This window comes from Talaromyces stipitatus, genomic scaffold (genome assembly GCF_000003125.1).
Source record: "Talaromyces stipitatus ATCC 10500 scf_1105507295523 genomic scaffold, whole genome shotgun sequence".
Classification (NCBI taxonomy): Eukaryota; Fungi; Ascomycota; class Eurotiomycetes; order Eurotiales; family Trichocomaceae; genus Talaromyces; species Talaromyces stipitatus.
This window is the reverse complement of record NW_002990113.1, coordinates 1983323-2003307: the sequence shown is the minus strand read 5'-3', so window position 1 is coordinate 2003307 and position 19985 is coordinate 1983323. Positions and strand designations below refer to the sequence as shown.

The 19985-nt window shown below is 45.8% G+C and overlaps 6 protein-coding genes across 6 annotated transcripts, besides 4 other annotated features; 4 read left to right on the top strand and 2 right to left on the bottom strand.

Moving 5' to 3' along the window:
* Positions 1-177: 177 nt before the first annotated feature.
* On the bottom strand, positions 178-2112 carry TSTA_066730 (chitin synthase, putative; the record flags this gene model as incomplete). Its single annotated transcript, XM_002340573.1, has 2 exons — positions 178-1764; positions 1819-2112. 2 exons carry the CDS (start codon positions 2110-2112, stop codon positions 178-180), a joined length of 1881 nt encoding a protein of 626 aa, XP_002340614.1.
* A 266-nt stretch (positions 2113-2378) lies between these two features.
* TSTA_066720 (beta-hexosaminidase, putative) lies at positions 2379-3345 on the top strand (the record flags this gene model as incomplete). The annotated part of the gene is made up of 2 exons (XM_002340572.1): positions 2379-2695; positions 2751-3345. The coding sequence occupies 2 exons, from the start codon at positions 2379-2381 to the stop codon at positions 3343-3345; spliced, it is 912 nt and encodes a 303-aa protein (XP_002340613.1).
* A 625-nt stretch (positions 3346-3970) lies between these two features.
* Positions 3971-4225: a mobile genetic element.
* A 112-nt stretch (positions 4226-4337) lies between these two features.
* TSTA_066710 (uncharacterized protein) lies at positions 4338-4643 on the top strand (the record flags this gene model as incomplete). Its single annotated transcript, XM_002340571.1, has 2 exons — positions 4338-4457; positions 4524-4643. 2 exons carry the CDS (start codon positions 4338-4340, stop codon positions 4641-4643), a joined length of 240 nt encoding a protein of 79 aa, XP_002340612.1.
* A 1145-nt stretch (positions 4644-5788) lies between these two features.
* On the bottom strand, positions 5789-9194 carry TSTA_066700 (mercuric reductase, putative; the record flags this gene model as incomplete). The annotated part of the gene is made up of 2 exons (XM_002340570.1): positions 5789-7315; positions 7728-9194. The coding sequence occupies 2 exons, from the start codon at positions 9192-9194 to the stop codon at positions 5789-5791; spliced, it is 2994 nt and encodes a 997-aa protein (XP_002340611.1).
* Positions 9195-9885: 691 nt separating this feature from the next.
* TSTA_066690 (uncharacterized protein) lies at positions 9886-10287 on the top strand (the record flags this gene model as incomplete). The annotated part of the gene is made up of 2 exons (XM_002340569.1): positions 9886-9893; positions 9960-10287. 2 exons carry the CDS (start codon positions 9886-9888, stop codon positions 10285-10287), a joined length of 336 nt encoding a protein of 111 aa, XP_002340610.1.
* A 375-nt stretch (positions 10288-10662) lies between these two features.
* On the top strand, positions 10663-12549 carry TSTA_066680 (uncharacterized protein; the record flags this gene model as incomplete). The annotated part of the gene is made up of 6 exons (XM_002340568.1): positions 10663-10673; positions 10724-10940; positions 11057-11308; positions 11364-11464; positions 11531-11862; positions 11915-12549. The coding sequence occupies 6 exons, from the start codon at positions 10663-10665 to the stop codon at positions 12547-12549; spliced, it is 1548 nt and encodes a 515-aa protein (XP_002340609.1).
* A 1786-nt stretch (positions 12550-14335) lies between these two features.
* Positions 14336-14355: a microsatellite.
* Positions 14356-14622: 267 nt separating this feature from the next.
* Positions 14623-14680: a microsatellite.
* Positions 14681-14923: 243 nt separating this feature from the next.
* Positions 14924-18391: a mobile genetic element.
* Between the last annotated feature and the right edge of the window lie 1594 nt (positions 18392-19985).

Below are 19985 nucleotides of genomic sequence, written 5' to 3'. Positions count from 1 at the left end.
TTATTCAATCCTACAGGGAGTAACTAATAGACCCATTCCCACAAAATCCGGTCTGGCAGTGTCGTCGCCAGCTCAATTGACGAGTCCAGTCCTAACTACTATCACGGGTCTTACCCCATTTGACAGTGTCTTGCTTCCACAATGAGAACAGCGGTATGACGATGCTGTAGACGATAATCATGGGAAGAACGGGATATAAAATGGAATATATCGCCAATCGTTGCACAGAATGCACAGCGCAATGGGAATCAGGCAAAATGCAAGGAGTATGGGCCAGGCTAAGGGACTTAAAAACAGATTGATAGCCGCAAGAACGAAGCCAGCAGGCAACGCGAGAGGCAAGATAAGTACCATAAAGAGTTCGCTGCCAATCATAAGCACCAACATCAATTGAGTCCAGAAAGAAGCCTCAAAGGGGAGAATGCTGAGATGCGAAAAACGGCAGTGGATAAGAGAGTTGGTCCATCGGCGCCGCTGGTCAATCAATACAGATAAACTGGCCGGGGCAGTGGTTGTGCATACTGCAGCTGAGAAGTATCGTTGTCGACATTGTGAGCCAAAGTATCGGATTGATAGAGTTGAGAGATAACGATCTTCGCCAATCGAAAGGAGATTGTGTTCGTGCAGGGTCTTCTCGTAATTGCCGGAATAGTCTTCCAAGATGGCTGAGTATAGTATGGCAGGTTTATTGTTCTCTGGCCATTTGAGTCGATAAATGGTAAAACAGCCACTGAGCACCAAGACGTTGGAACATACGCTTTCTAATGCTTTTAGGATGGCGTGGGTAAGCCAGTATTCAAAGACTTGACTGCAAGCCACGAAACTGTCCACGGGGTTGCTGACCCCCGTATATCCGCAAACGCCAATGAGTTTCTGGTCTTTCTCCAATTGATGGACCAGATATGAGATACCTGTCGGTTCGATCTCGGTATCCGAGTCGGCCACCAGCATGTACATCGCATGGCGTGCGTCCATGTTCAAACGCATGCACATTTGAAAATCGATCGTTTCGAAGAGTGGCGGTGCTGACTCTTTTCCTCCTTCTTGATGATAATTTACGTAGTAAAGGAAATTGTAGACTAGAAGTTGAGAGTCACGTTTATTTCGATTACCTGGTTTCGGATTCCTCTGCTCATCAGCTCGCCCAACCTTGACAACGACCACATAAGGCACTTCACGAAAGTAGCCGGTGCAACAAAAAGCATAATTGTCCGAAGTGCCGTTTTCGTCAAAGGATGAGTAATGTCGCGCTTCGGCGTCGATTCCACTTTCCAAGTCTGCCTTGTGATTGAAGATATCGTATAGCAAGATTTGATATGTTGGTTTATGGCCGGGAGCTGCAACTTTGCCGTCTGCGACAATGAAGAGAAGCTTGCGCTTTTTTGCGTAGGTGGAAGCAACGCATGAGTCAATCGTTTTACGGAGCACGTATTCATTCTCGTTGTAACAGGGGACGTGCATGATGATCAGAGTGTCATGTTCTTCGAAAGAACGAGAAGCATAGCGAGTTTTGACAGCGCAAAAGGCCGTCAGAAGCATGAACCCGCCTCCTACCCCCATATATATCCAGACTATATGGCGGACGATACTGCAGAAGTTGCCATGGCCGGAAAACATGCCAAGATGCACTTTCATGACACAGCTAAAAACAGGCTGAACGATGAGGAAATAGGATAACAGCACATAAACAACCCCAATGAGTAAGCAAAAGAGTAATTTTTGCCTGAAGGCAAGACGGAGACGAAAATCTTTCATCTTGAAAGCCTTCTTGAGGAACCAAGAAGGTATGTAGAAAGTCAAGCACCGTGCAAACCATACCCAGAATCTGCGGTATTTTCCGGGCCTTATACGCTCGTCAGTTTGATTGGTTTTGATTTTGAGTGTAGCTTTTTGGGATTTTTTCCTTTTGATCCAGAGTTCTCGTCTGAGAGTTCGCTTTTCGGAAAGATGATCGTGTTGTTGGGGAACGATGGGTGACTTGCTCTGATCCTCCGGATCTCTTGAAGAGGTCGATGCGAGCGGATATTTCTTAATTTCTTTTGATGTATCCGTCTCGTCGCTGGTGTCTTCCGGCATATGGAGAACCTGTGGAGTGTCTCCAACAGACGCCATGAGATTGAACGATATCTCTAGAGAGTCTCCAAAGAGAGAAAAAACAATGGCGAGAACAGAAAATCGACTAGAAGCACTTCTGATAAGTCTTTCTACAGGGGAAAGAAAAGATCCAGTCATGTCATGGATATCAGAGTGTAATAGTAAATATTACGTACTATCGTGGAAGAATGATTTTAGGGTAAACCCTTGTACATATTACCGCCTGTAATACGAAGGTTTGACTTCATTATCCAACTATCCGGACTTCTCTAATTACAAGGATAATGGACTCCGATATTTACCCCCACAGAGGCTTCATGCTGGACACAGGCCGGAAGTTTTTCCCAGTCCAAGCCATTATCAATCTCCTGATACTACTGCACCAATACAACTTCAATGTATTCCATTGGCACATATACGATGCAGAGAGCTTCCCGCTTTACTGGCCGGCGGATGGTGTGTTGACTGAGGTGAGTCTGAAATACAGTCATACTCGCCAATACTACACGCCTGAGGACATTCGGTATATCGTCACGTATGCAGAAGGATTGGGTATTGAAGTCTATCCGGAGACGGATATGCCTGGACATAGTGACATATGGTATGTTCTGCTTAGAACAACCTCTTTACGAGTTTCTAGAATCTAACAAGATTAGGGGATACTGGAAACCAGACCTAATAGTTGGGAATCCAGACCTAAAGCATCCAAACGCTCAACTCGACATCAGAAATCCAATGATATATGATTATATAGTCGATCTGGTTTCCACCGTCGACAAATACTTTCTCTCTAAAGCCTTACACCACTTTGGCGGCGATGAAGTTGCCTTGATATGGCATACAGAAGACGACAGTAATCTCCTCACGACATTCTTTAAATGGCTCAAAACCGTCTGTTGTCCAAGCAAAACGCTGATTATGTGGGATGACCCCGCCACCGACGAGGGAGATAATGGAAACGGCCTAAACGACATCTCCACGGATTGGGTGGTTCAAACCTGGCATAATGGTGTTACGCAAAGAGTGCTTGATAAGGGCCACCGCGTTATTGTCTCGGAGTCTAATAGTTTTTATATTGGGAATGCAGACTATGACAAAGTCTCCTCGTTTGTATTTCCGGTTCATCCGAATGTGTTGGGGTTTGAAATTGTTTGGTTTACTTCGGAGAATGATGATCCTGATGACCTGGATCAAAACTGGATTATAGAGCCTCTGAGGGCTGCGTCGAGAATTCGAAGGAAACCGAGCTGAGCCACTTCATATTCCCTAACAAATACAAATGCTGTTCATCAATATTCTGAAAATTGCGTGAATCAAATCCTTACCCTACCGGACCTATCTTGTTGCTGCTACCTTTGATTTATGGTAGGACACTCATTGTCATGGGTCGCATAACTAGGACGTAAGGAATGTGATGCCCAAGGTAAGTTCGAGCATCCTCCAGATTAGAGCTGTGGGATGTTTAGGTATGAGATGCGAACGAGGGTGATTCTTCAGACGATGCTGATGACGCATATACTGTAGACAATGAGCCTCTGCCTAGCCTCGAGGATTGCGAAAGAACAAGAACGTATAAAAACCCAACAGCAAATATCAGCGTCAATGCAATCTTGTTCCGAAACGGCATCTGAAGCCTCCAAATTTTCGGAATCGAGATACACAGAACCCATAACATCAGTAACAATGTTAAACGATCCCGTCAGAATATAAGAAGTACTTGCTTCGCGCATTTTCCGCCGGGTGTACTCTATGGTTCCCAATCACTCGATGCCCGTTTTACCCCGCTCCTACAAATAACATTCAGAATTCGATAACATGGTCAACGAAGCAGCTATTTTAAAGGCAATTAGTGATCTAGAATCACAAAAAAACGCCTCAATATGCCAAAACTTCCAGAAAATATAATCTTGAGCCTTCGACCCTAAGGCGTCGGTATAAAGGCCAGACCGTATCAAACCAGGAAGCAACTTCTATTCACCGCAAACTCCTTACAGATACCCAAGAAGAAGTTCTTCTTCATCATATCTCAAAGCTCTCATCTCGTGGATTACCTCCAACGCCTTAAATTCTCCGAAATCTTGTTGTATAGCTTCTACAATATGATGTTGGGGAGTGCTGGATTCGTCGATTCTGTCACTGCTACCATGATCGAATTAACAGTGTTTATCTGAAAGCAATTAATCATTCTCGCAAAGTCGCTGATAATTCAGTTTCCCAGTAAATTGTTCGCTTCAGGTTGGGACATGGGCGACGCCAAAGCACACCTGAAAGTTTCTTTCAGTGGAATAAACAACTCTCGTGTGACACTTCCTCTCAGTGTAGAGCAGCTAGGCCTTCCAGAGCAAAATCGTACAGGTGCTTTAGTCTTTGAATACCTTTTATGACCTAAAAACTCAGTAACATTTTCCTGTGCGTGCTAACACGCATAGTTCAGACAACAAGTGCTGCTGGATACAGTTGTGAATCTTGACCTGCCAACACAAGTCATCCTTGATGTCGAAGCCCAGATCTTGGAGCTGATCAACATAGAGATTGCTCAGATGATTTAATTTAATCTATCTTATACTAGCCTTATTTAACCTATTATATTTACTACTATATTTAGACTCTAACTTTAGAATCTATATACACTATCATATATAAGGATGAGGTTCTCTATAGATAGGATTACTTTCTCTTCTTAAGCTTTAGTCTCTGTATATTAGCAATAGTACCATTATTAATGAAGATCTGAAAGTACCGAACGCTTCTGTCATATTGATAATTCCTCCTGTCCAACCTCCTATTACACTTAGCCGTGTGCCACTTACCCGTGAAATACGTTATACCTTATATCTACTTGTCAGATGACCCTACAATTCCGAGGCTTCTTGAGAGCAAGTCGAAAGGACCAATCATATTTCGGATATCACATATTCTGGAAGATTTTGCTTAGCTAAAGCACCTTCAGAATTGATGTTCGGCTAAATGATGTGATACTCGCTGAGGGATGCAATTGATAAACTCTCCCTTCAGAAGTTCGCACAACCGAACCCACTATCAGGACTAGTCACCGAATGCCGGCCGCATCGTCGATATTCGGGTGTGGTGGCCACTCACCACACGCGTTTATCAAATGCTTGCGGATCCGAAGGATAACCTGGCTCCGTATCAACGACGGGGTATCCGCAATAGAATATGTTGGAGCAAAAAATGAAGCAATATTAAGCATATAACAAGAAGAAATGCCCCCCTACTGATGGGGTCCTCGTTTTTAGCGGAGTGGGTAAATTACGAGTACTAGCTTTACATAGTACATAGTACTCCTAAGTATTCCACATGGAATACAGAGTAACTAGACTGTACTGGGCACACCACAAGTTCTAGGCAACGTATCCAACCCTAGTATTAACCACAATTCTTGTGGTTCTGCCAGATTTGGTGATAGGACACTCTGAATATGCTGAGACTCATAACCCTTCTCAAACAGCACTCCTTTTTTTTAATCTCTCAAGCTTAGGATCTTGGACGGATTTTGCTTTTGATAGTATACTTTTTATTTAATTGTAGATGGATGCCTCTAGACATATTATAGAAATGAGATGTTTTGAAGTCACTCTAGTCACTGATATAACCCTAGAGTTATTACTTTTCCGTGTATTATTTAAGGATGCATAATAAGCGTAAATATTGAGTATCTTGATTGTTTATCCAGCTAGAACCCTGCAGCATTCAACAAATGGGTCCAGATTTCACCCCGAGTTGGAAATGGGGGTACTACATGTACCATCTCCTTTAAGGTCAAGCCTTGCAGAATAGCGACCTGACTCGCATTTACAAATTCTGATCCCTCAACACAACAAAACGTTGCACCAACCAGCTTATCAGTACCCTCTTCAATAACCCATCTAGCCCATCCAGGTTGTCCATCTCCATACAACCATGCTCCCGCGATAGAGAAATCACTGTCAACAGCCCTGACTTTCAGGCCTGCGGACTGAGCTGAAGCAAAGGTGTGACCAACGGTACCGATGTTGGGTTCTGTGAAAATGACTTGGGCAAATGTGCTTTGACCCCCCTTGGCTTCTGTGACGGTAACTCCGATAGGAGTGTCGATCTTTACAGATGGTTGCTTATTTCTAATGGAGGATAAAATGACATTGCAGGCAATACGTGCCTGATAAACGCCCATGTGAGTGGTAGGGGCAAGATCATTCACGTCTCCAATGGCAAATAGCCAAGGCTCAGTACCTTGAGCCGTAGGAACAGCGAGCCTTGCGTCCGTTTTCAACGGCTGGCCTTCGCCAGTCAGACCAATACTATCAAGGCCCAAATCGAATGTCCTTGGACTTCGACCTGTTGCGTTCAGGAGCACAGAACCCGAGATCATTTCTCCGCTAGATAATACAACAGTCAATGAATTTGCAGCATGTTTCTCAATCTTGGACACACGTGAGGAGAGCTTTATGGAGACACCATTTGCCTCCAAGCTCTTCCGCACAATCTTCGCAGCCGCTCCCTCAACCATAGGCAGGATTTCCGCAGTGGACGAAATCAGTGTTACCTTGGAGCCAATGGCAGAATAGAAAGTTGCCATTTCAGACCCCACAGGCCCAGCACCGAGAATGATCAAATGCTCAGGAGCTACATTTGCCGCGACCGCGTCACGATTGGACCAAAGTTCCGTTCCTTCGTCGAGACTCTCGATGCCCAGAATCGCAGGCACGTTGTGCGTGGACCCTGTCGCAATAATGATCGCAATATTCGCATCAAGATGATACTTCTGCGTCTCACCGTGTGGTTGAACGCTGACCTTTTTCATGCCAGCAATACGTCCAAAACCTCGAACAAGCGTCGCGCCACTCGCTCCATTTGAAATGGAAATCCACGTTTTGTCATCCCACAAATCCACGAACCTGTCTCTTCTTTCAAATACAGCAGCAACGTCGAGCTTGTTGGTGCCGATCGCCTCTCGAGCTCCGTCAATCGCTTTCGCCGCTTCGAAAGCTTCGACAGGACGAAGAAGTGCTTTGGACGGAATGCATCCAAAGAAGTGGCACTCACCGCCGTAGAGCTCGTGTTCGATTACAGCAACGCTTAGACCAGCTTTGGCGAGACGATTTTCGGCAAAACTGGTAACGGGACCGCCGCCAATTATGATGATGTCGAAGGCTGTTTGAGTGAGGGAGGCGGGGTGGTAGCCAGTAGGATGGACATTGATGCTTCTGGACGCCATGTTGAACTGATTCATAAAATGAAGTAAAAGAGTACGTTGAGACCAAGATTGTACAAAGTAGTGAGTCCAGTAGATATAAGAAATCAGGATTAGGAATCGGCTGGTTGTCGTTCCTGTAATCCTTTTGCAACAACTACGAAATACACCTATCCGAATAGTAGGTAAAGGCCATACTTATAGTAGTGTGTATGCTGTATTATGACAAACACCTACTAGGAGTATAACCGCTAATGCGCATACTATTTCAAAGAGGTGAGTAGCCAATCGCTCTCGTACTCACCAGCCAATCGCTGTCGTATTCACTAGCCAATGACTACAGAAGCTATTTATATTTTTCAAAAACTTTATCCCGAGAATAATAAGCCAGTAAAATTAAGTATTAACGCCAATGAATGTTTGCTTTTCGGGGGTTTAATACGCCGTTAACAGAATATTGCATACATTCCACAGTAATCACACCCTTTTGGAAGGACACTTTCAAACTCTGCATTTTTACACGACAGTCCCCCGGAATAAATCTCATGCCAACACAGCACTCTTCCTCTATGTCCGCGATCCACTCCGCAACTTTTGCTGCCTGCAGACTGTGCCAGATCCCATTCGTGCAAGGCCATTTCCGGAGTATAGCAATGGCCTCCCTGCGCACGGAGAAGTCCCGGCATCTAGTAGCCGTATAGAATAGAGCCATTATCAATCCCATACCGTATTGTAGTCTGGGACCATCTGATTGTCGAATTGCCTGGTCCGTCTGAAGTACATGCCGTGCAAAATGAGTAATCCTCTGAAATTGAGTTATGAAACTATCATATACAACTTCCGTGTTAGACAAGCTTGCAGCAATCATTATTTCGCATTTCCAAACGCAGATCCGAAGTTGAAGGGCTCCAAGATACGCTTGGTTGACAATACTCTGGCATATTTTTAGGAATATCGGTTCGTACGCCTTGTTCCATTGATCCACTAATCCCTGGAGGTACTGTTGTGCAATCAATTCCCGTGGACCTAATTCATTTCCGCATCGAGCAGATCTCCTCGAATGTCGAAGAACAGACACAGCCAAGTTAGTTGCTGCCGCGAAAGCTTCATTGAAAGTAGTAAACTGATCTGGTATATCCGGCATAACTTCTTCGACATTTAGGTCATTAAAGGGATGCTCACACATTGGGTTCATGGCCAGAAATGATAATATCTGCAACTTGAGACGGCGCAAGGTCAGACCCACTTCGAAATCCATATCAGCGAGGCCATTGGTTGCATGCCGTCTCTCATCTTCGCTTAGATGCTTCAGGATGTTAAGCCCGCTATATATCTGCTGTGATGCTGTCTCCCAATCCCCATGGAAACTCTCAAAGCATGAAAAGAGCAAGCTCGCCACCAGAGCAAGCCTCATCTGAGGTCGTCCACTAGACAGGTCTCGGCGAAGTGAGTTGATGGCTTGGCTCTGCTGTACCAAAGCAAATTTAAAATGCTCATCATCCAAATTAGCCGTATTAGTCTTGGACGACATTGCAGATTTATATAGAGCACTCAAAGCGAAAATTGCGTGTTTTATGGCTGGTTCGTGATGGCATTGTTGCGGTATGATTCGTGTCCAAAAGGGAGTCTCAAAATAACCGCTCAGATCGAATGCAAGTTCCTCTTGAAATAGTCGAAAATACCGACCTTCCACCTCATCGCATTTGAAAGGATCTAGGGAACTAGTCATACGCTGCAACGGAGGTCGAGGTTGGATAGGAACGAGGTCCCGGCGACGATCTTGAGGCGGGCTAACTTTAGGTGCTGCAACGCGGGGTCGAGGGTGCCTGTACTCGCAGAATGCACCGTACTCTTGGCATCTGTAGCGGACACATGAGCCGTTGGTCAATTGAGCACACTCTGGAGCCATTTCACACAAGTCATTCTCCGATCACTTACCGATAACATGTTGGCTTTGTCTCATCGCATTTTACTCTCCGATTTCTAGGATAGGGATTAGCTTCGCTACTCTCTGAATAAAACTTTAGATCTCAGTCATGTGAGAGTTCTCTAGCACACAAGAAAGAGGGGGGGTTAGGAACGGTGAGATGCCCTACTTGCAAGCTGTACATCCTGTACGAACTTTTGGTCTGCTCGCGCGCCTTTTCTTCATGTCACGTGTGGTGCCCTCCATGCTAGCAACATCAGCCTGCAAAAAAGTGCACGCACATAAATGCCTTCTAGCCTAAGCTTGCTGTCTCCGGGAATGCCCCTACCTCAGTTGTGAAAAAGGATGTCGGCGTCGTTGTTGTCTTTAATATTCTTCAGCGTAAGTTTAGGCCGACGGAACTTCCGAAGAACAAGGATGGGAAGCTGTGTCAGGGTAGATACTGTTAAATTGAACCGAGTTGGTGTTAGTACATAGTACTATTGCGAGTTGGTGGCAGTTACATAGGCTCTGGCGTTCGTATTAGCGGACGCCGTTTAGAGCACCAATTCGAAATGAAACTACCAACTCAATCTACTTCATCCAGGCTTCAGCTCCTTCCAACTCGCGTTGACTCGCGTTGACTCGTGCACTCGCGCCCGCAATTTTGATCATGTGAGCGAGTAAAGCGGCGATGCTCCTGTCCCACTCCCGTCATAGCACGAAAATGGATTTTGGTGAGATGCATTTTCGGGAACAAGTATACAGGTACTTGTCCCCGAAAATGCAGCGATTGACGGTTCCCGTTTTGGCCAAGTCTCCCGCCGCTTTACTCCCTCGCCAAGACCTCGACTCCCGTGATGCTCGCGTTGACTCCCTCACGACTCCCGTTGACTTCCTCGCGACTCCCGTTGACTCCCTCACGACTCCCGTGATGCTCGCGTCCCACTCAACTCGGCTGGTGTGCGACTCCCCCCTGCTCGCGGGCACTCGCGGCGGCTCCCTCGAAAATCCCATTCTGTCCTTTCAGCCCATCCGTGGGTTTTCGAAATGGTCAACTTTAGACGAGCTCGTAGACGGCTCGTTTCATGCCTAGATAGCTGCTATTTCTCGACCAGGGCCTGTCGTCGTAGTCGAAGAGTTCTCGTCACTAGCTGACTGCAATCAGTGACAGTGATCCGTGCTCTTGTCTTTGGAAGATGTATTTAATACCTAGCTCGTCGTCTCAGTCTCGTTCTCTCCCCATCTTTGTTTGTATAGTATATTACTGCCTAATCTCCCAAAATCGAAACTCTTCCGTCTTGGTGTAAAATCATGCCCGCCCGGAACAAATCAAAATCGTTTCTTGAAAAAGCTCGGCAGAATGGCGCAGAGAACGATCGAGAAGGAATCAACGGCGAGAGAGTGAACAGCGAGAGTGAACAGCAAGATCGAAGCTCAGACCGACAAGGAGTATAAGAAAGCGCAGAATATGTGGCGACTGTAAGATTTTGCACCTGAGGGTTCCATGTCTTGATTCTGATAGATTACAGGTTTTGTGCTGATAAGGGAAAAGGTCCCGTGGCCAGCGCGTACGATCTCAAGTCGCTGAAGGATTTTGTCCAACACCTGGCCTACGGAATTGAGGGAAAATACGACGACGAAGCGGCTGGACAAGGCTCTGTCAGGGTGGTCTGGAAGCGGTTTACTGCCGGATTCAAGCGCGAGCATGACGCTATTCCAGGGCATATAACACTATCAGTGACAAATGTAGACAGCCCCTCGCCCGATGTTTCTACCGTCCTTTTCTTCTCGCTCCTTGTTATGGCCCACCCACCATCCCTGCTATTTGAACTGATTGCGCTCGGCGTCTAACCTGACAATAGTTCCTCCGTGAAACAGTATTTCCCCGACGTGGAAACAAGAGTACTAAGCGGAAGCGGAATCATGCGAGGAAGAACCACTTCATCCACCTTGGTCGTCAGCTCTGGGAGAACGACTTTGATGTATACACAAAGCCGATCACAAGGGTGAGCATATGGGCGCAGATGTTGCTCTACGTGTTCTCCTCAGCAAGATTATGCGAGTATCTTGAAGGTGTTTCTCGAGCAAACTCTGGACGGGGGCTATATTGCAAAGTAAGTGACGTCGATGCGGGTGCAGATACTCTGACTGATAATCAGTGCAACCTAGGATATCAAATTTGGTGTCATCCGTAATGAGCTTGGCGAGCCTGAACTTGCTGCCCAGGTTGTAAAAGACGCAAAGGGGATGACGAATACTCCCGAAAAACGGTGAGATGCTGCCATTCGTGCTCAGTTCGATACAGGACTATATGGCTGATAAGTGAGAGATTTCAGACCCGAACATGAGATTTATGAAGGGCTATCGAGTAGACCGCGATTTCTCCTTCTGAATCCGATGCTGCCGATCGTCGCATTGCTCTTCGCTAGTGACAGGTTTCGGGACTATGCTACGGTGGATGCCGTTTTGGCCATCCCCGCTCCGCCACCGGATGAGGTTTACGTCCTTGAATGGGCAGACCCAGAGAGTCCCCTTTTCGAGGGCCTAGACGGACACATCCAAAAGGCAGCGGTGCTTGCAAAAATTCTAAGAGAATGGGCCATACGAGCTGGATATCCTACCAATCCGACAATTCACGATTTCCGAGCAGAGGGCTTATATTTGACTGGTTAGTTTCACACCGCACTGCTCAAAGCTCAGCTCAGCTGACCAGCCTACAGACAAGATCTACTCAGTAACGCAGAGAATGGTCTACGCTGGACACCGAGGTGAAAAGACTCATCGCCAACATTACGCACCGAACAATGGGGTCGATGGCCAGGCTGCATATCTCGGCGATGATGTGCGTACACACGTGGCTGATCTCTTTCGAGGGTTGTCGCTGCATCGAAATCCCGACCTCTGGCAGACTTTGCCGGCGGAGAAAAGATATCAACTAGAGAATCGAGAGGATTATTCAGAGGTACAAAACGCTCTCTCGAGCCTAAGTGGCTCATCTCTCGCTGTACAGAAAAAGCGTCAGGACCTATATCAGCAAAAAAGGCAGCTAATCCGAGAAGAATTACGAATTTGTCAAAAAACCCAACCCCGTCGCCCTCTGCATGAGGAAGCAGATGGAACCTACGCCATGGGTTCCCATCGATCACGATTCAGCAGAGCCTGCCGAATGATGCCCACACGCCAACGCTTGGCGGAAACTATTTTTCAAGAGGCCACTCTCCGCAGCGACTTGGGACGCCAAGTCCTGAACGACATGATCACCTTGTGCAGGCAAAAACATGAGATCGAGATACGTCCAGGGCTGGAACTTGATAAATGCCACTGCGCGGAGTCAAAGAAAATATCTCAAGCGTAAGTGTACTATTTGATTTAAATCTCAATGATCATGTGCGGCTGACCAATTGTTCTCATAGAGGTGAAGCAGATGCACAGAGATGGAAGCATGTTTACCAATGCCATAAGGGATATCTCCAGGAACGTCACGATTTTGCGGAATTTTGCTTTCGCTGTGACGACTGGTTCATTGCGGAGTCAGCCTGGGAACAACATTGCGAGTCTCACCTTGATTCACCGAATTGCATGGTTCACTGCGATCCCCTCATCTACGGAGGAACGTTAGTTGAACCTGGCTGCTGTCCGGTCTGCCAGAGCAACGTGAACAATACACCGTCGAAGCGAATGTACCAGTTTGTACATAGAATTCCATGGAAACAACACATTATAAAATGCCTAGGAGCATGGATTCAAGAGCATTCGAATTCCGAAGGGAAAGATGCTCTACTCCCATGCCCTCATCCACATCCCAGGTGTGCTGAACTATCTCTGTCGGTCTTAGACCTTCAGTTCCACCTTGAAGACATCCATTGCATTAATACCATCAAGGATGGGAGGAGCCTTCTCATCATCAATGCGACTGGTGACTGTGGAACAAAGGTGAGAAGCCGAGATTCGCCGTTAGAGCCCTCGAAACCCCCGCAGACTGCCAGAAGTGGTGGAAAAAGAAAGGTCGAGGTTCAAGGAGCTGTCGCCCAGGACTCTGTCTTAACTGCCGACATGGATACTTCTCCACGCTTCAGCAAGCGTCGACGCAATGCGCCATCAACCAGATATACAGGGACGCGATCGTACAGCCGTTCTCTGACACGTGGCACGAAGCAAGAATCCTCGGTGTCTTTGGTTCCGGAGGTGGCGGAGTCGGAGAAAGACGGAGATTAATCCTATATTGATGACTGACAGTTATCGATCCTAATCTTCACGGGATCGATTCGCAAGAATTGTCGGAGATCTGAAATGATATGTTCCTTAACGTTTGATTACGGTCTCGTTGCTATTTTATTCTGTTGGGAAGAAGTGTATAGACAAGGTTCATTTTCGATCATTAAGCGATAGCTCATCCAATGTGTACAGGGCCTATTAATCGAAGGTATAATTGGTCTACGCTGGATAAGAGTCCATGTCGAGAATATGTTTGTGACCTGACTACTCTCACTATTTTTCCCTCCAGTAGCTTCCAACTTCCTGTGCCATTACTCTTTGCAAGTTCTGCCACTTACTTGTCCTAAATGGTTAGTCCTCCCGCAGTCTGACCGCCTCGCTAGTCCAGATAGCTCTGATGAGTCTAGACTAAATTTCCGCCTCCTCATCATCTTATCACCTTTTTCTAGCCATTGTGCCTCCCATATAAGGAAATTGTCGAATGACAAACAAAATATAGGGAAAGGAGAGAAATGAAGGGTCCACTTGCTAAAGACCGCTCTTACATGTGCACCAAAGATATCAGTAGCGCTAGGAAACCTTGATAAAGAGTCCAGACACGGGTAGAGCTATACAGTGCTAAAGTAAGAAAGAGCAAAACTGGCTTAAAAAAGTCCCAAATAACTGCTGACCTCATGAAGGGTGTTCGGGCGAAGCCCTCACGATTGCTTCATTGATCGCCTCATTGAACCGGCACCTGCTCGGTGCCTACACCTACGTTGCTAGGCAGCGCCTGCTTGCCCACATTCTTATGTTACTGTCGGTTTATCTACGTCTAGGTCGCTAGCACTAGTCACGTAGAACAGCTATTCCGACGAGCTGACGAGCCTGATCAATATGGTATGGAATTCCTGATATTGATGACTGCCCCCCAAGAGTAAGGGGGAGTGTGTGTGTGTGTGTGTGTATATATTTAACGGCCGTGGTTCGTGACTCGCACGCTTCCCACCGATCCCTACTGGGACATAGGCCGCCGAGGGGTAAGCCTCGGGTTTCAGGTCCTATCAGATTTATGTACAAATAAGAGACTCTTTGGCGCATTTCCATAGCTGCCGTGGTCTTACAGGGAGGTCCACTTTGAGTGGGTTTTAGATATTTGCCAGCTGCAATGGTCCGCCTACACTCCATGACCTATTACTCCACCACTATTATAACTGAACAGTAAGTTTTGCAGAGAGGGAAAGAAAGAAGAGAAGAGAAAGAAAGAAGGAGAAGAGAAATATAAAGGAAGAGTAGGGCTGTCTTAGCTAGGTGCTAAGGAGAGGTTGGCGAGGGCAGATATCCTCAAAGAAGTGGGTCTCTGCTAGCCATGTGGCTAGCTTTTGTGCTCCTTTAGCAGTGCCTAAGAGAAAAGAGATGACCTCAGAAGAGGGCCCAGGAGGCCAAGGGGCTCGTCTCTTAGCTATATGATAGAAGAAGAAGTGCAGAGGTGCTTTTCATGCTCCGCATCAGCAGAGAAGATAAGCATCATCATGGTTGAAGCGTTCATGGTAGTCTGCAAAGTCTCTATAACTAGTACGGGCTGCAATAACATGGCCAAGGTCAAGTCAGTTGAGTTGAAGCTCCCTAGGGCGCTTAGAGGAAGTGGTTATTTCTAGATCTTGATAGCTCTGTGGTGCCACCTTCTCCCATTGTGACTGAGCAGCGGATAGGGATTAAGTCTTGGCGTATCTCTTTAGCGAGGTGTATGAGGATTTATAAGGAGTAGGGGGGATTGAGGCAGCTCCCTCTTTGGCAGCGAGATTAGCCGCTTCGTTCTCAGGGATTTTGGCGTGTCCAGAGACCCATCGAATTTAGATAGATCCACTTTTAATGTGAGGAAGCCTTTTGCGAAGTGACTAGGCAGCTGCAAGGGTGCAGAAGGATTCAAAGATTTCTTGGGAAGATCCTGTAGAGGGAGATAGAAGGCGTATAGCAACTTCTAGGTTGTTAAGGCAGATCCATAGATTAGTAGCAAATTGAGCTGTTAGATACGCTATTGCTGCTTGAGCGCTAGCTAGAGCTGCTTCTACTTCTGCGTCAAAGACCTCTTTCCTGTGTCCATATGAGAGTGAGGAGCGGAGGAACTAATGGTGTGCTTAAAGTCCAATATAGCCATCCTCTGTACGTCTGTCTGCTAGCCTAGATCCATCTGAAAAGATTACAATATCTGAGCTAGGGATAGTACATTGAAAAGCTATAAAATTAGCCGCTGCCTATTCCTTAGTGCGTCCCATGGGAGCTCCTATTTGAGCTTGAGCATTCCCACAAGGCTCGTGAGGGTGCCAGGGAGCGTATTAGAGAGGGTTTATCTGTTCAGAGTTTGGGAGGGCCAGTGTACGGTGGGCAAATCGGCTGATTTGTCGGCCATTTCTAGCGATCTGTTCTGCGCGTCTTCGAAGTGGGTGATAAGGGTTGAGACGCTGTAGGCGGACAGTTGCAAGGAGGGCTATTCGATCTAGTTCAATTTCTGGTGGAGAGAATCTAGACTTTCGATAAAGGACTAGCTTTGGGGTTGTGTGGAAGACTGGAAGGACTGCTCTTGCGCCTATTAGTATTACTTTAGTTAGTTTCTCAAGATGTTCTCCAACTTGGTTTAAAATCTGGGAAGGTCTAGGGCGAGTATATCTTGGCTACCAGGTTTCTGCGCCATAGTATGCTTTATGGAGTACATAGGCTAATACAGCCTACTGTAGTAAATCAGGTTTGACTCCTCGAATAGTATTCTCTAGAGAGTGAAGAGCGTTGGCCACAGTGAGGGCTTTAGATACTATTTCTCTAACATGCCATTTAAATGTTAGCTTTTTGTCAAAGAGGATTCCTAGCCATTGTAGATATAGCTGTTTAGTGTTTTCTGATATTGTAATAGATCCAGCTTTCACTAAAGGTGTATAGGTTAGATCCTGGTCTACTTTATGTCAGGAGAAGTAAAGAAGCTTATATTTATCTGGTGCAAATGTAATACCCTCTGCAGCGCTCTAATTAAGAGCTTCTTAAAGTGAGTCTGATAAGGCTTCATAATTAGTAGCAAGAGAAGTTGAGATCGCTAGATTGGCTGCGTCGTCCACATAACTAAATCTATTCCTTGGGTTTCCTAGACAGAATAGAGGCGCTATGTAGAGCATGAAAAGAATGCCAGATACTAGGGATCCTTGTGGAAGACCGCAGGTAATGTCTGTTGAGGGGCCGATCTCTCCATCGAGTCGGATCTGAACTGATCTTCCAGTAGCGAATGAGGCAATCTAGAGAACGAGATTGGTAGGCCAGCCCTGCTCGCGTAGTCTGCGGATCAGTCTGCCGGGAAGTACGGAATCAAAGGCGCCTTTGACATCTAGGGTAAGGAGTGAGGCAGTCATGCCTTGATTTAGCGCTTGTTCAATATCATATGTTAGGCATGTGGTTAGGTCAGTTGCAGATCTTAGTGGGAGAGCCCCAAATTATTGCCTTACTAATACTTTATGGTGTATAGAGATCCATGCCATATTCCGTGCCACTAAGCGCTCTAGTCCTTTGCTAAGTACTAATAGGAGAGCGATTGGTCTATATAATCTAGGTAAAGACCAATCAGTCTTCTTTGGTTTCTGGATAATTACTAAGATTGCGTGTTGAAAGCATTTAGGATGATAACCAATCTTTAGACACCCTTGATATAGCATTAGTACCTTATCTTTGATTAGAGGCCAGGCTACTTTGAGTATGCAGGTTGGGATTTCATCTGCGCTAGGGGCTGTGTTTCCTGCCTAAAGTACTGACTCCTCCACTTGTAGCATTGATATATCTGGGAAGTAGAGACTAGTGGAAGGCACTGCTGGGGAGTCCAGAGGTATATCTCCTGCCTCTGCCGAGTTCTGGAGAAGATTTTAGACTAGTACGTCTCATTTCTTGTGTACAGTAACTGCTGGGAGGCTATTGGGCCTTAGCGGATCTTTTAGTGGAGGGCTTCGGAAGATGCCTGTAGACTTATGCTATTTACTCATGTTAAAAACATCCTTCATTTGTATTACCGTAGAGAGCTTCTCTTGCTAAAATTGTTGTTGAGACCATCTAGTTATCCTGCGGAAGTCTGTCTTTGAGCAGAGGTCTAAGTGGTAATTGTGTAAAGCTTTCTTGCAGTCTTTGTTCCACCATGGTTATCCTATACCTTATGTTATAGTCCTCTTAGCAGAGCCTCTATATGCTCCTTAAATTGTAGATGTCAGTTTCTTAGTAAGGGCATCAAGATCTTCTTCTGTTGCAGCTGAGCTCTTGGTGTCAGCGAGATTAGAGGTGAGGAGCGAGAGGAAGGAGGTGTGGTCTAGTGTATTAAATCTTAGTTTCTGAGCTGTTTCCTTGTATCTCTAATCCTATGGAACAGTGGTAATTAGTGGTTAATAATCAGAGGTAGCATCTAAGTGGCTCGCTATGCTAGCTTTGGCTCCTGCGAGTGCCAGAGGGCTTGAGGCGAAACTGAGGTCTAACATGTTACCCCTTTCATATGTGGGACAGTCTATATCGGAAATGAGTACTAGACCCTGGAGATCCAGCCAGTTGATAAACAGCTCTATAAAAGTTGTAGGGCTGCGTTGTAGTGAGGGTTGCTATCTGTTGTGTAGTAGGTTAAGATTACCTGCAAGTATTATTGTTTGAGGGAAATATGCCTCTAGCAGGGTTATGAGAGCTTTTATAGCTTCACCTGCTCTGCTGTAGCCTGCTGGAGCATTATAGATGTTAACTATCAGAGTGGACTTTCCTGTGGGCGAAAAAATCTGAAGGAATAGGAGATCCAAGGCTTCTTTAGTGTCAGTTGTAAAGGGGCGTAGCTGGGAGGTCCAGATGCCTTTCTTCTTTCAGATATAGGTGAGGACTTGTGGTTAGCCACTTATTGCCTAGCTATCAGTTGGGGAGAAGCATTCATATGATAGATGTTTTTTAGTGATCTATTGGCTGAGGTCTTTAAATATATATAGTTCTTGGATTAGGATAATATCGATGTTGCTAGTGTATGCCAATGTGAGGGCTATTTCATATGCGTCTGGCGCGTGCCCTACATTTAACTGTAGGATTTTGAGAGGCGCCTTTTGAGTTAGATAGTAATAGATTATAGCTCCTGTTCAAGAAGAGAGGCGAACTGGTTTTGTGGTTGAGAGTTTATAAAACAGACTGCACAAGCTGTAATGGGAGAATCTTTAATTGGGGCGCGAGATGGGGGGGTTACTAAACGGAAAGGAGAGATAATCTTATAGATTGAAGGCTGTGATAGCATCTCATCTAATACTATAGGTGTTTCTTGTGTGCCTATGGAGAGCTGAGAGCTACATCCTCCTTCAGTTCGAGCTTTTGCGAGGTTTATGACGCAGGATTTGTGGATCTCTGTTTGTTAAGCTTTAGTATGTTTAGTATTGCCTTTGGGGCGCAGAAGGCATTCTATGAAATCAGCTAGATATAGTCTATGGCAGTGTATACATCTAGAAGAGCATTGATGAGGCTCTGGGGCTATACAGTAGTTAACATGGCCCTTTTTAGTATGCTCTGAGGAGCTGCATAGTCGGTATTGAGAGGGGCGTGCACAGGATCGTGCATTATGCTATTTCTAGTATTGTGTGCATTAAATAACTGTTGTTTTCTTAGAGAGGTGACGAGTATTGGTAATAGTGCTAAAAAGATATAGCTAGATAGATAGTGGTGATTTCGTGCCTTCTGGGAAGTTAACAAACCAGCTTGAGGAGAGAGTATCAGGGTTGGCAGCGCTTGTAGTGGTCTTGCTAATAGATATAGGCTTGAGCCCTATAGTTTTGCTAATTTCTAAGGATAGTAGTGTAGGATTGACAGGGATTAGAGAGTATTAATCATCTAAGATTTAGCTAATTTTCCTTGGCATGTTGGTGACTCAGTACGAGACCTATTGGGAGCTGCGTTCTATCTGGCAGTTAACAAAGAATGCAGAGATAGTCTCTTTTTGGGCCTCAAGGGCTAGGAGGGCTTCTGGAGATGAGGGACATAGTACAAAGCTAGTCTTTGTAGCTTGGACTTCTTTTAGTGCTGCACTATTTAAGTTTAGTTGAGATTATAGGCTAGAGTAGATAGCGTAGACTTCCATTTTTCTAGCTGCATGGTTAGCTGGGAGGCATACGAAGAGCTGGATGTCAAGAAGGGATTATTTCACCAGAGGCATAGGCTTTTTGATGGAGGCTTTAGGGTGAGTGGTGGAAGTTGATTTGACTGGAGCATATTGGGTAATAGTTGCATAAGTTAACTGGTTAAGACCTGAGGGGGGATGTAAGGGAGAGGATGAAGAGGATAAGGGATTTAGGGTGGGAGAAGAGGAAGGGAAAGAAGATAGGGCAGGTAGAATAGAGATTGTCGAGATACCGCTGATATAAGTGTTGAAATGTTGTTAAGCTACTGAGGCGAGGTCATCGCTTAGAGTGGTGAGGGCTCTCAGTAGGTAAGAAGCAAGGCTGGTGGTTTGGCTGCGGTGTTTATCAAGGAATACAGCTATGGGGCTGAAGATCTTCTGTCCTTCAGAAGCTCTTGTTGTAGCTGCAGACGTGGATTCTAGAAGGGCTGTCTGTAGAGGGC